At 30.6% G+C, this 15989-nt stretch overlaps 1 protein-coding gene across 2 annotated transcripts in view; it reads right to left on the minus strand.

Annotated features, from left to right (window-relative positions):
- Nucleotides 1–15989, minus strand: part of LOC139500654 (uncharacterized) — a 110225-nt gene that overhangs the window by 10164 nt on the left and 84072 nt on the right. Inside the window, exon 1 of one of the 2 annotated variants that reach the window (XM_071289415.1) lies at nucleotides 5659–5743. The exons of the other annotated variant lie outside the window; for it this stretch is intronic. Coding sequence (XP_071145516.1) covers nucleotides 5659–5665 — 7 coding nt within the window. The 5' untranslated portion in view covers nucleotides 5666–5743. Of the gene's footprint in view, nucleotides 1–5658; nucleotides 5744–15989 lie in introns of those variants that run through there. 2 annotated transcript variants of the gene reach the window in all.

The raw sequence follows: 15989 nt of genomic DNA on the forward strand, positions 1-15989 counted from the left end.
CAAGAAAACTAGAGTTTAGGTTAAACTACTGATTAATTTATAAAACAGAATACATTTTGTAGTAAAAATGTAAAAACTATCATTATTTAATCATGATTGGCAATCACACCTCATCTTCTTTTTTTTATACTGAAATTTACCTGTTTAGTCAATTCCAATTGATGACAAATTAATTTCAAAGTACAGCACAGTCTGGTCACATCCTGTATTAAAGAAAACAGGGAACACATGAATAATTCAAAAACTTGATATGCCAAAATTAAATCAGATAAATTATCCAAACAATTTTAATCAATCAAATAAATGATTAAAGGTCTACATGGTCTATACCCTTTATATTACAAGGCTATCTTTTTGACACCTTTTTAAAGTTTTTTGTATATATTTTTTCTTATTCATGTATGATATGATAGAGAATATGAAAAGGCATTTTTCCTTAAACTATGAATACTTTGCTAGCTAGCTACATTTATATAATGTGCACACAATTACGACTATATAGCCTGATACTGGATAATTTTAGAGAAATAAATGACACATTTATAAAAAGTGCAAGTTTGTATCCTCCACTTTCTCCTGAATGAAAGTTATAGTTATTTTGACAAAGATTTATAAACAATAAAGTGTGTCATACAATATAATTGAACTCTCAATATATTCAGAGTTATGGTTTTTTATACATCAATATTTAAAATAGATTATTCATAACTTTTCATTTGAAAAATACCCCCACATTTTTATTTCTATACTATTTTCCATGAAATAAAGTACTGATGAAATACATACAAATTCAGGTTTGTCTAATGATACTTGTCAGTCTGATTAGACAATCAATCAGTAAATTTATGTAAATATTTAATTGTTTTTTTCTGAAATTAAATGGCAATTTATTGTAAGTAAATAAAGAACACTACACATAACAAATAGTGTTATATGCCCGAATCCAGATTTGTTTTCGACTTAAACGAACACTTCATAGTGATCACACGGTCAGATTATAAAATAAACATGGTCAAGTTGGAATTCGATAACACTTCCCCCTTTATTGTATAGAAAAAGAAAACAACACCTTACGTTTCGCGAATATAAAACATCGTATGAAAACAAACATAAGATAAGTCATATTGTACTTACAGTTGGATACTCGAGTCAAGTTTTCCGCCAGGAACATCATCAAATTGTATGAAAAACTCATAGACAGCTGACACGCACTTTCTTGTTTGATGCCTTTTCAAGCTTTGAAATGGCGTTGAGTGTAAGAATAAATGTGCTGACAACCAATAGAAACGGCTACATGACGTCACAATTAGATTGCGATAGAATCGTTGAAAACTTATGGAGAACTGCCTTAACATTATTGCGTTTGGGTTTTTCATGTTATGTCACAGGAAAAGGAAAGCGAAAAAGCTCTCCCGTTCAATGTTGACCTTGTTGTATTATCAGAAGATAATCTAGAACAGGTTTGTCATTTTGTGGCATTACACGGAAATATTTGTTGATATCCACCTGCATTTTTATTGAATAATCTGGCTGCAGCTGCATAGCCACCTTTAACACAATTATAAAGACTGCTTAATTTAGATGAGGAATTTCGATTGACGGCGGTTGAATGAATATTTGGAATAAGGTTTTCTTTAAAGTCGTGCAAAATTGACCTACCTTGATTGATTTTTTTTATAATATTTTGTTTTAAAGTAATCTCTCCCTGTATGGCTAAGTTGGAAAGATTTTTTTTTAACAAAACCAAATATCTGGGTTTTTTTTAGATATACTAGTAAAAAAAAGAACCGATACACGATTTTTTTTCATATCAAAGATGAAGTTTTCCTTTTATAGGACCAAACTTGAAGGTAGACATATTTAATGACCATGGCAATACAAATCTGTTTAAATCATTTTTTTTTTGCTTTCATGACGTCACTTGGCAATTTTAATTTTTTGACAAAATTTTCATAAAACGACAGTTTGAAAAACAGAATTACCAACTAATGATGCCATTCTCTCATTTAAAGGTAAAGACAATGTTTGCCATCTACTCTTTTTAAAAAAAATCAAACAGTTTCTTCGTTTATTTGTTACCAAAGGTCTAGATTTTCCATCAAGTTAGCAAAATTTGATGCATGAATGCAGATATTTAATGTGAATTTTCATTTGTAAGAACTAATTTATAAGAATATGACTTATAAATATTAATATTTTTGCAAATGTTAACTATTTTTGGTTGTTTTTAGTTTTTTTTTTAAATTGGTATTTTAAGGGGATGTTACTCTAAAACAGTGCATTTTCTGAAGGATTCTAGATGGAATTTTCCTATTTTGTATTTTAGCAGGAAAAACGTACGGTGACCCTATCTTTTCTTTTAAAATTCTCAAAGCAGTGTCTGAAAGCTGTCTTTTCTTATAGTATTTAACAATTTTATCATTTTGTTTATTTTTTAATCATAAAATGGTGTATTTTCCTGTATAATCCATACAAAATGTGTCATTTTGTCCCGTCTTGTAGCTTGAGAAATTGCGCGGGGACCTATCATTTTTATTATATTTTTCGACATATATCAATAGATACTACGTTTTGGCAAAGTATGCATAAATTCTATCATTTCTATTTTAGACTCCCATACCACCTTAAGCAAAGAACTTCACCTTATTATGTAATTCTATTATACAACCAAACATCGTGAATTATAGTTAATATATCTAAAAATAGCATAACTTGGGGTTTTTTTTGTTTACAATACAAATAAGTCGTTTGCAAGCTATGGTGATGTAATTTCCTTTAAATTATATTTTCTATGTGAACACAGAATAGTATAAAATAAAATGTTGCTCATACTCATTTGAAAGTTTGAAAGAAAATACAAATTTAAGTTGTTGATTAACTACAATCTCAAAAGCTTGTTTTTATTTAGTTGCAATATGTATTTTTCTGTAAAATGTTCGTTCCTATTCTAAAAAGACGTACTAATGATTCCTTATAAGCAATATACTTTAACTTTGTAATTTTTATAAATGGCAAAAAACATTGCAAATGGAGTATTTTTCAAACTACCTCAATATATAAATAATTATTGTGTTTAAATAAATGGTTTATCAACATGTAAAGTTGTGGATATAAACACGATTTCTCTTTTATATGAAATCTAAAGTACCATACACACTATCTAAACGTAATCAGCCGTTCACAACGCTTTCTGTATACAAAACCATTCGAAAGTGAATGCAAAATAGTTTAGATGTGCTTACATGTACATATAATACATTCACAGACCCATCTAGAACTCCGAGGGAAATTAAAAACGGAACGTCCATAATCAAAATCGAAAATCAAAACCGCAAACACATCAAACATATGGATATTAATTGTCATATTCCTGACTAGGTACAGATATTTTCTTATGTAGAAAATGGTGGATTAAAACTAGTTTTATAACTACCTAAACTTGTCACTTTTATGAAAGTTGCACAAAATGACAATATATTGTCAACGATGTGTGAACAAAATAAAGAGATATATAAGCTGAAAATGTCAGAAATAGGGGTACATCAGTCAACATTATGTTATAATCTGTATTACTGTAAGAACAAACAAACATGTCATAAAAGAAACACAAAAAGGCATAAAGATAAAGCACATCAGCAACAATGAAAAATAAGAATACAAAATTTTACCATAGCATAACGACATCGAATAACACAATGACGGGATGTATAAGTACCAAACCACCTTACATGGATATTTTTAAAAATAGACTAAACAGTTAAAGTGATATTCACAAAGATAAATAAGAGGTGATAACAATGTCAGTATCTAGAATGTATAATTCGAAACCATCGTGTATTATTCAATACATTCTCATGTTCAAAAATCATGAATTTGAAAGAAACAACAAAGCAAAGACAAAACTGGAAAATTGACACCAACCCTTCCAAAACTTAGTTTTTCTCAGAGTAAGGCCGTGTTCACATTGACCTACACTCGGTATTGTGATAGTGTTACTCACACATAAACAAAACACAATTACGTTCTCATTGATAAAACTCAATGTTTACATGTAGTGTAAATCATGTTTTGTCTATATGCAGTCGATACTCAATGCAGGCCTTGTGTAGGTTAAGTGTACATAAAACAAGGCATTAAAAATACTTATTTCACCTTGAATATTTATAAAAGAAACGATTTTTGATTAAAATTGATATTTATATCAAATATTGGTCAAGTTCTTTACAATAATATTTGGCTAAACTTGATATATTTATATGTTTTAAGAACACTTTACATGTGCGTAGCTTTATTATTGACCCATTATCAAGACATAAACATCATCATTGCCGAACACATAATTTATTTAAAAAGGTCTTCCCGAATCGACTGGACGTAGACAGAAATATTTGCCACTGGTCTTTACCCAAACAACGATTCACTAATATATACATTACTATAAAAAGTAAGGTAAATTGTTTTGTCTGTCTAGTATCTCATATCCGTTAAAATAAACTTAGAAATAATTTTAAAAAAGCATTACCCCCTCTCTTTGCCAAATACTCATCCGCAAAAAAACATATTTGAAACAAATACAAAAGACAGAAATGTATGATCATCGACTGGATGTACACAGAAATATTTGCCACTGGTATTTTCTCAAACAACAACAACTCACTCATAAATGCATGACTAAAAAAGTGAAGTAAGCACGCTGAGAGAGCTTACGTTTTTTAATGTATAATCGAGACATCTTTAGTATCTTAACACTACAGTAAATCATCAAAATTGCATTTATAAAGAAGCAAAAAAGGTGGAGGGCGGGTCTGATCAGAATTTATTTCGCGCGAACGTTTTTATTCATTTCTATTGGATGATAGCAAACAAATTGGAAAAATCCACAGAACCTTTTATTTCTTAGTTCAAATTGTCGTTACCTACCTGCTGAAAAAGTTGTGCAAAAATATGCATCAGTTTCAACGTAATGAGCATTTAAAGGAAATATAGTTTACAAGTGTGAACAAATCGTATGTACAGGTAATTAAACAAGGTTTATAGATGTGAACAACTTTAATGTGAAACTAGTGTACATTACACATGTTACATTAAACTAATTGTTAAAGGAAATATAGTTTACAAGTGTAAACACATCTTATGTACAGGTAACGAAACAAGGTGAACAGACGTAACAACTTCAATGTGAAACTAGTGTACATTACATTAAACTAATTGTAAACATGTTTACTGTACATGATGTTTGGTGTGCACAAGGCCTAAGTAGAACATATTACACGTGTGCCAATCGTTATGTTGATATTTTTTAGTACAAGTTTGGGCATAAGCTTAGAGGGTATAGTCTAATTAGCGGATATCAAAATCAAAGAAAGAGGACTGGTTGAAATAATGATGTATTCCAGATTGTTCATGTGCATGATGTGTTTATCATTTTCGTGGTTTTGTTGTCTGCGAGATAAGAAAACTTAAAAATAAAATGAAATTACTTTTTTATATGAAATAAAATTATATGGTTTACCTGTCATTCTCTTTGTCTGTTTTAGAGTTGGGTCTTTCTGTAATATTTACTTTCGTTTTAATTAAAATAAAACACGTTTGCAATGTTTTACATTTGAAAAACAGCAGTTGGTAAATATTCTATCACATTATAAAAAAATTGTTTACCTGCCATCCTCCTGTGATATAATTTGATATGAACTGTGTATTTCCGTAATATCAACTTTCGTTTGTATTTGAATTACTCGTAGTTATAACACCTACGCAATACTTTGTAATATATTTAAAAACCTAGGTAAATTAAACATGGTGAAAATTAAAACTAAAGTCTAATTACAAAATGTGTACACACAGGGCCAATTACATCATGTAAATAGTAAATCGATCTAGGGTGTGTTTCCTTACATTAATTTGTTTAACTACTAATATTACATCACAATATATTGAAGATTTTATTAATCAATTAAAGGTCATCCTCTTTGCCTTTGATATGAACTTGTATTCCCGAATAATAACTTTCTTTTTCATTTAAATTACACGTTCTTATATCATCTACACACTATTTTATAATTTGCCTTTAAAAACCAAGGTACAAACTAAAAAAGTACCATACAAAAAGTGTACACACGTAATGAATTTGGTTGTAAATTGATTTTTTTTGTTTCTTTTCATATTCTTATTTGTTTTGTAACATAGGCAGCACTTTTTATAACTATTCGTAGTATATTATTTAAATGAACAAAACACTACATAAAATGTGGATAAAAACATTAAAAGTATGCTTTGAACATTTTCCTTTATTTGGTACTAGCTATTTTTCTTATATTTGATTTGTTTAGAGTGTGAAGTAGGTAAATTAAAACAATCATTAATAATTAGAACTTTTTCGTAGTGTACTTATGAATGACATGCATAAAAACTACATAAAAAGGAGAATAAAAACATGAAGAGTTGGCTGTAAAAATTTGCCGTAAATTGAAACTAGCTAGGTTTCTTATCAGTACAATGTAGAGAAGGCAGTAAGTGAGTTAAAACAGATCAATAATTGTTAATTTTTATGATAACAGGTTTTTTTTCAAACCAATGATGACATATAAGTTATCTAACTGATATAATAAAATGTAGGTACAAATATTTTGTCTTAGATAGGGATAAACTGAACTTCCTTTATCTATTCTCTGAAATAAGAAAAACTATACCGATTTGGAAATTAATGTTTCGTCAGTGATGCTGAGTTCAAAATATCTGAATATCACTAAGTTTGCAAATATTTACGACTAAAAAGTGTTGACCTCATCAGATCATAACAGAGAAAATGAAATATCTAACAAAACAAACACCGAACGTGGAGTCCGGACAGTCTTTTTTCTAGTATATTCAAAAAAGAAGAAATGTTGAACAAAATATAAAGAATATGTCATATCAAAGAAGGGAAAAACTGAAAACCCCATGTAAAATTTAACACAAAACATGTAAAAGATGAAAGATGAAATACAAACATTGTTTGGAGAGTTTAAACCTAAGTAACAATGACTTTGATTTTCACCAGCTTTTGACAATATGGTATATCAATTTATTTACACATCTGAGGCGATTAGACATGTCGGGTAACAACAATCAATTTAATCAAAATAAATTTAAGATGGAACTAGACGCACGCTTGAAAAGACTGATCTAACTGATAACAAATCCTTAATCAATGTTCCTTCCTTTCATTCTCCAGGTATTGTATTATTGTTTCCTTCAACACTTGAAATCCTGAATATATCTTGTATCAACGTAGTAGGTAATCCTGAATATATCTTGTATCAAAGTAGTAGGAAACCCAATCAATAGCCGCCTTACATTGAAAGGAACTAAGGACTTGTAAATACATTATTTAGAATACTCTTCATTGTTTGACTGCAATTACACAATAAATGGACTTCAGAACGTGGAAAGACTTAATATTTCACATTTCAAATGTGGAATTATAAATAACAACCTTCTTCAATCTGCCGTCCATTTGCAACAGTTGATAATGCAAAGTTCTTCACTAAGTATCGGCCTAAACGATAATCACCACAGTAATTTCCTCCATGGGCTCAAACATTTGCTGTATATAGACTTTTCAAGAAATGCATATGAAGACCGATTCAGAAATACTACATTTAAAAGTCAATTAGACAGTTTACAAACTTTAATATTTGAAGGAAATTTATTCACAAGTATTCCACTACGTCTAGCCGACTTTAATCGACATAGTTCCCTTAACATCAGAAACAACAAGATAGCCTACTTGACAACTAAAGAAATTGACGCCATTGAAGTGCTATTTGAAAAATCAAATAGAACAATGACAGTCTTATTAGATGGCAACCCTCTTGTTTGTACTTGTGCTTCATTAGATTTTGTAGAATGTTTATTTACTACTAAAGTAAAAATTGACAGCAATGGCAGTTATTCGTGTGTCGAAAGCGATGGAAATATTACAAAAAAAATATCGTCTACAATCACTTGCGAATTTTTAGAATAAAATGTATAACGACAATATGGGCTATTTTTTCAGTAACATTGTTCGGTGTGCTAGTTATACTTGTAACTCACGGGTCTCTAAAGATTGATTTAAGCTCTACTACTGTAGTATGTGATGGTGATGCTTTTTTCAGTCCGTATGTCGCATGTCAAAAATAATTCATTTATTTCATCAGAATTATTGTAACATATATCTCTGTCTGTAAAAGAGATAAAAAATTAAACTTTCGAAGGCAAAAGTGTTAATAACATCATGAAAAAAAGAAGTAAAAAGACCCCCCCCCCCCTAAAAAACACACAACATCCTTATAAAAAACGGGGTTGATCTTAGGTGCTCCCGTCGTGATGCTCATGTAAGTAAAAACCCAGTGATGATTAAAAAAAATAATTTGAATCTATTTTATCAATTTCATCATATAATAAGATATTAATTAAGCAACCGACGACATCATATGGATGTATTGTTGTATGTAGTGGGGATTTACATTCAATTTGGACGCAGTAGTGCGAAACTTCCTGTTTTGATTGTAAACCTTTTGTTTAACAATTAAACAATTAAAATATTGGTAACAATAGCTCTTTAGCACAATGAACTTTAGGTATAAGTTTTACAGATCTATATTTAAATGTTTACGTATTGCCTGACTAGCTTCATTTGAAATGTTGAAAAACCGATCAAAAGATATTTAATGATACTGTGTTTTATTCATTTCGTGGTGATATATTCAGGAATCAGATGAAATTTTAAAGATCTGCACATTAATTTTACCAAAATGTTGACAATTCTATGTTTATTCTTTCTTTGTGTAAATTGTACTTTTTCGTTAATTTAATTCTGGACATTGTAATATTTCATTTAGTATGAAGGGAATGAGATGTGATTGTAGTTCGAGGAATCTAACATTCATACCAAAAGAATGTCCACGAAATACATCAGAGTTATATCTGGCTAACAATGACCTTGGCCTTTTAGGTAAGGAACCATTTACTAGATATACACAACTCAGCTTTCTAGATATGAGTAACTGTAATATAACGTCAATCGACCAATCAGTTTTCAATAATTTGACTCAATTAAAAAACCTAAAATTTTTAAATAATCCATTGAAAAAATTTCAAAGTAACGTTCTTGCACCATTAACTGAGCTAAGAGTTCTTTCCATTTCACATACTTTGCTGTCAACGTATCCAAGAGAGTCCTAGTCTGATGTTTGCAGAATTACAGCATTGATTTGTGATGATGGCCCATCAAATGGAACATTTTCTGAGATATTTTCTGCCATGAAAAATCTAAACTACTTCGAAGTTGATTATCAGAGTGTTGTTATACATAACTTTACATTTCAATCATTCAAAAGGACGCCATTAAAGAATTTAAATATCAATAGTTATTTACGAGTGATAGAAATCGATGCTTTTGCAACGTTAGAATTACTTTCTAGTCTTATCATTCCAAATCAAAATTTTCTGAAACTATCAAAAACATTACCAGCTTTGCACGTGTTTGAAAATCGACAAATGAATGAATTGGATTTGAGCAATAATTTAAAAATTGTGGTGAATATGTTATTTCGGCCGATCTATTTGCATATATCGGTAACATTTGCGTAAAAAGATTATCTTTGGGTTGGAATGGCAGAAAATGAAATACAAACATTGTCTTGAATCTTTGAACTTAAATCACAATGACTTTGATTATCATCAGGATTTTATTGTATTATATTTTAATTTCTTAATTAATATCAAAAGAATAGACATTTCTGAGATAACTAGTAGATCCATTGAAAACATTCGAGAACAAAACACTAATGGCACAAGAACGCTGGATCACAGAGCTATATTCGATACTCGATCAGATTGGTCTATCAGACTACCTTCTTCACTCGAATTTCTAAATGCATCATTTATAATCGGACGAAATAATCTGATAAACAGTATAACATTGCAAGGTATTACAGGATTGAAAATTGTTGATTTTACATACACATCATTTGACGACTGCAATTACACAATAAATGGACTTCAGAACGTGTTAATACGTAATGTTTCACATTTCAAATGTAGTGTTTTAAATCCATACCTTCTACAATCTGCCGTCAATTTGGAACAGTTGATAATGCAAAGTTCTTCACTAAGCATTGGCCTAAAAAATGATCACCACAGTAAATTCATCTATGGACTCAAACGTTTGCAGTATATAGACTTTTCAAGAAATGCATTTGAAGACCGATTCAGAATTTCAACATTTAAAAGTCAATTAGACAGTGTGCAATCTTTGATACTTGAAGGAAATTTATTCACAAGTGTTCCCTTAAATTTAGAAGAATTCAACCGTCTAAGTTTCCTTTACATCAGAAATAACAAGATAGCCTACTTGACAACTAAAGAAATTAACGCCATTGAAGTGCTATTCAGAAAATCAAATAGAACAATAACAGTCTTATTAGATGGCAACCCTCTTGCCATTTGTACTTGTGCTTCATTAGATTTTGTAGAATTTTGGTTATTTACTACTAAAGTGAAACTTAACAGCAATGGTAGTTATACGTGTGTCGAAAACGATGGAAACATTACAACAACAAATATCGTCTACAATCACTTGCGAATTTTTAGAATAAGATGTATAACGACAATATGGGTTATTTTTTCAGTTACATTGTTCGGTGTGCTTCTTTTATTCATTCTAGTTGGATATCGTTACAAATTGCACCTACAATACTTTTTTTTATTTATCGGAATGGCCAATCCACTTTTCCTGAAGTCAAAAGAAGAAACTCTTGAATATGATGCATATGTAGCTTATTGCGATGGGGACTATCAATGGGTATATGGACCTTTGCGCATATTTCTCGAAGAGAGACGAAATTATAAACTTCTTTTGTTAGATAGAGGAGATGTCCTTGCTGGAGAACATAGACTTTTTGCTTTAAACAATTCAATTTCAAAATGCAAAAAGATAATCTTAGTGATTTCAAAAGAGTTTGTTAAAAATGATTGGTCATACTATGAAGCTACTGTAGGAATTGAACATTTCCTGGGCTTACAAGCGAGAATAATTGTTATAAACCTGGAAAATATAACCAAAACAGAAATACCGCAATGTGTTCTTCAAATGATGTCATTGGACGCCAACGATCTTATTCGCAAAACAGACACATTAAATGAAAATAACATTTTCTGGAAATGTTTAGATCAAGCAATGCAACGTTAATGAAGGACAGTGACTTTTTTCAATTAATGCTGTTCAACAATTGTTGTTTCATTGTAAAAATGCATTGTCAGTCTAAAGCGTATGCAAAAAAGTAAACATTAAGAACCTGCACGGTGGTACTATAGATATGATGAACACTATATTAACGAAAGGAATAAAAGAAACCAATTCATTAAACTACGACTAAATGTGCTTACAGTTATGAGCAACAATTTTCCCTTAACAAAAATGTATTCAAAAATCTTTTTACAGACGGTCATATGTGTAAAATATCATTATCGGTAAACGCTTATATATATTTTGATAAAAAAAAAAAAAAAAATGGCGTTTTAGGTCAAATACATGAGTTTGACATTTTATGAGAAGACTTCCCACAATAGTTTATGTACAAATTATCGAGATTATTTTAACCTGTTCATTCAAATTAGCACAAAAGTCATAATTTTGAAATTCTTGAATATACTTACTATTTGTGCAATACAAAAGACTATTTCATTGCTCTGATTTATATTCTTTCTTTTTTTAAATTGGTGTTTATTGTGCAGGTAACTTCAGAAAAGTGCTTCGGCCGCAACCCAATTTTGAAGTTTTACTTTCATTTATACAATTCTAGATTACTAGTTAACATCGGTTGTAATCATGAGAAAAATGTCACATCATTTTGTTAAACAGACATGCTTGAGTGTATGCTAATTATGTGTATGATACAAACCATATCTGTTTATTTAAAGTTTTCATATTTTTATATCTTATCAGGACGTAGCTATATTGAATACAATGCAATGTCAGGAAATAATGTGAAGTAGAGCAATGGTCTTTGTTTTTCTTCCCATTTAAATACCACTTCTTGTTATCAATATTCAGATCAATATCTTAGTTTTTGAACATTACCTTATATATCAGGTAAACAAGTACGTACAATTTGAAGAATAGGTTAAAATGAATGACACCATTTTAATACACGCATTCATTGAAATCCTGCCGTTATAAGAGCCCCTCCTTGTCTCTTTTATGTTTTACAAAAATGATTTGAAATGTCTTCTTTTAACAGTTTAAATGATTTGTACAATGTGATAGATATAAAATATTGAATGTACAACCCGAATATCATTTTGTATATGTCGTTGTCCATTCATTTGTGCCAACCACGATACATGGAATCGAAAACTGTTTTCCCCACGCAAATAGATATAAGAAGATTTGGTAGTATGAGTGCTAATAAGACAACTCTCCATCCAATTCACAATTTATAAAAATAAACTAATCATAAATACCAGTATAAACGTTGTGTTTACGCTAGACGCACGTTTCGTCTGCAAAAGACTCAGTTGTGATACTCAAATCTAAAAGTTAAAGAGGCCAATTAGAGGACGAAGTTGGAGAGCATTGATAACTAAAAGTCCTAACAGTTTCGGGAAATACAGCTAAGGTTATCTATTCCTGAGGGAGAAAAACCTTAGTTTTACAATAAGGTATTGTAAACAGTAACAGTAAACCAATGTAGGTCAACGTACGGTCTTCAACACGAAGCCTAGCCTCACACTGAACCACACGCTAAAAAAGGTCCCAAAAGTTATTCCATAAGTGTAAAACCATTCAAACGGGAAAACCAACGGTCTTATCTATTTAAAAAGAAACAAGAAACAAGAAACAAGAAACACTTATGAACTACATCAACGAATGACAACTACAACATCATATTCATGACAGAAAAATGTAAACCAATTTAGCAAGAAAGCTCGATATGCGACAATGAATGAAAACAATAAAAAAGTTCTATCAGATGTGATGAATTAGGGAAATTGAAATACATTATACTGTAACATGCTGTGGATATCTTAACGCCAAGTTATAATTTGATTTTGAGTAACTATATTTCAAATTATATTCAAATTAATTGTACCTTAACCAAAGAGCAAACACAATTGCTTTAGTTTCAACGATTGTTTCGATAAACATCCAAGTCTGTTATTTTGAAGTGTTTGCACATCTATGGTGAGTTTATTTACAGCCACTAGGGCGGTGCCACTGCTGGTGGAGATTTATTTCCCTGAGGGTATCACATGCCCAGTAGTCAAAACAGGCGTCTGGCGTATATACTAAATTTAGTCCTGATGAGTTTAATTAAAACATTAAAACATAAAAATTGTGTTACCGTTACGCCAATTTATAATTTTATTTTTAGTAACTATATGTGTCAAATTATATCAAAATCAGTTGTACATTAACCAAACAACACACACTGCTTGTGTATTCAACGATTCCACTGATAAACATATCCAATTTTCTTATGTAGAAGTGTTTCCACATTGAAACTCCCATTTGTCAGTAAGATAGTTGCTTAAAAAGAATAGCATCTCAAGAATATTTTGAACTTAAACTAACCAGAGAGACGAAAGACACCAAGAACATATTAAGGCTAATAAGTCGAAAACAAACTGATAATCCAATGGTGGCATAGAAAAACAACAAATCAAAAAAATACAAAGAACTATACGACACAACGAACCCCAACGATACTGTTACACGTGAAATCAATTTAAGTAGAAATAACAAAATAATGTTTAAACAGTAGGACAACAAAACTACACTCAAGTATTTAACAAATATATCCATGGATGTATATGTAGGACTCTAAAGTGCGATGGGGACGCTAAAGTCCGATGGTCACGCTAAAGTGCGATGGTATACGCTTAAATGCGATTCCTCCTTACGCTTAAGTCCGCTGGTCTGCGAAAGTATAGGCGAAAGAAACGTAGTTGGATTATGACGTTAACAGTCGTTTATACAAACTAAAAATTAACACACCGGATGAAAAATCACAAATATTTCATTAAGAACTTTAAAACCAGATGTCAATGACTAAATAACATTAACCCTAACTGTGCTTTGATGGCTAAAACAAAGGGGATTTATTTTGGTAGTTGAAAAATGAGCTTGAATCCTGCAGTCGGCCGTTTTGCTTAAGGCTCTATTGATACAAGTAGTATTCACATTTACATCCTGTGTCCAGATTTTATTGGAAACAAACAGATACATTTGAATCATTATTTATATAGCAGTTGTCTTTGTGGTCCCTGTGAGAACCTTTTCAATTTTATTGAAAAGTATCGTCGGCAAAACAAATAAGGCTACATGTGTTCATACGTTAATTATAAATTGTCGGCTAAATCGTTATAGTGTAGACATAGCATGTAAATATAACATGGCTATGAAGTTGTTTCAATAAAAAGAGACCAATCGCCTTTCTCTATTATTTGAATTAAAATATGCATCAAATGAATGTTATATATTCCAACAATAATCGAATTTTGTATTTGTGATTTAAAAGGACGGTAGTAAAGGAAGGTGTTCAAATAAGTACTAGACTACAACGTGTGAACGGCAAGCTACCCAGTTATCACACTATTCAACAAGACATATCGTAACTACAATCCCCTTCCCTTTCATGAATGTGACTTACCGAATTCAGACTATTTACCGGATTTGTAATCACATAGTCAACACGACGGGTGCCACATGTGGAGCAGGATCTGCTTACCCTTCCGGAGCACCTGAGATCCCCCTAGTTTTTAATGGGGTTCGTGTTTTTTATTCTTTAGTTTTCTATGTTGTGTTATATGTACTATTGTTTTTCTGTTTGTCTTTTTCATTTTTAGCCATGGCGTTGTCAGTTTTTTTTAATTTATGAGTTTGACTGTCCCTTTGGTATCTTTCGTCCCTCTTTTGTAACACCTAAACTCTCTTTGCTGCATAATAACTTTGTTGGTCTTTAACTTTATGTATCAATCACTAAAAGACTACTGTAAGATTATATGCCTATCACATATGGTATACCTTATAATACCAGATTTTAAAAATGGAATATATTTACATTGAATGTTCGTTAACTTATTTTAAAACCATCAAACCTTACCCTATTGGTCCATCGCACTTCAGCGTGATTTACCATCGTACTTAAGCGTGAGACAACATCTTATTTTAGCGTAGACCATAATTGTACTTTAGCGTGGTCATCGCACTTTATAGTGCCATCGCACTTTAGAGGCCTACATATATAATATGTGTTAATGTAATGCCATCTGTGGATTGTTAGGGTAGCTTAATTTTGGAAGATTAAAAACAATCTTAAAATGCCACTAAACAAATAGTCATTATATCAGAAAAAACTAAAAAATTATGTGTATTTCATTTCTTATTGAAAATTGTCGCATTGATGTATACTCCTTCAACTACAATTACTCAATCTTGTCTAAATATAAAGCAAACTGATATAAAAAAAAATCTACATAAAATTTTTTATTCATTACTGTAACAGTAAAACTATAGAAATAGTCCGGCCGATTGGTGAAGATATAGAGCAGAATTGCCCACTTGATGAGGAAAGCATGAAACTTTGCATAGTAGTTCTTGGTAATATACCCTTTGATTTCAGCTATGGACCCACTCTGAAAAATCCAATATGGCTGCCATTTTCAAGATGGCGGGAAAAAGGTATGAATACTAAGATTGTGCTAAAGATATTCCATATAGTTCCGGAAATTGAAGTAATGATTCTTTAAAAATGGACTTCATGTTCTTGAATTTGTTATCAATTAATTTTAAAATATAAAACAAAAAATTGGTTATTTTTATAACACATACATTTGCAAATATGGCTGCATATTCAAAAACAAATAGTGAAATTCAAAATGTTAATGAATATGTTACATGTTATTGTAATTATTCTTTAAACGCTTTCAGTTTTAATGGTTGGAATGAAATAGGTTGAAAT

The sequence above is a fragment of the Mytilus edulis genome, chromosome 13, assembly GCF_963676685.1.
Source record: "Mytilus edulis chromosome 13, xbMytEdul2.2, whole genome shotgun sequence".
NCBI classification, from domain to species: Eukaryota; Metazoa; Mollusca; class Bivalvia; order Mytilida; family Mytilidae; genus Mytilus; species Mytilus edulis.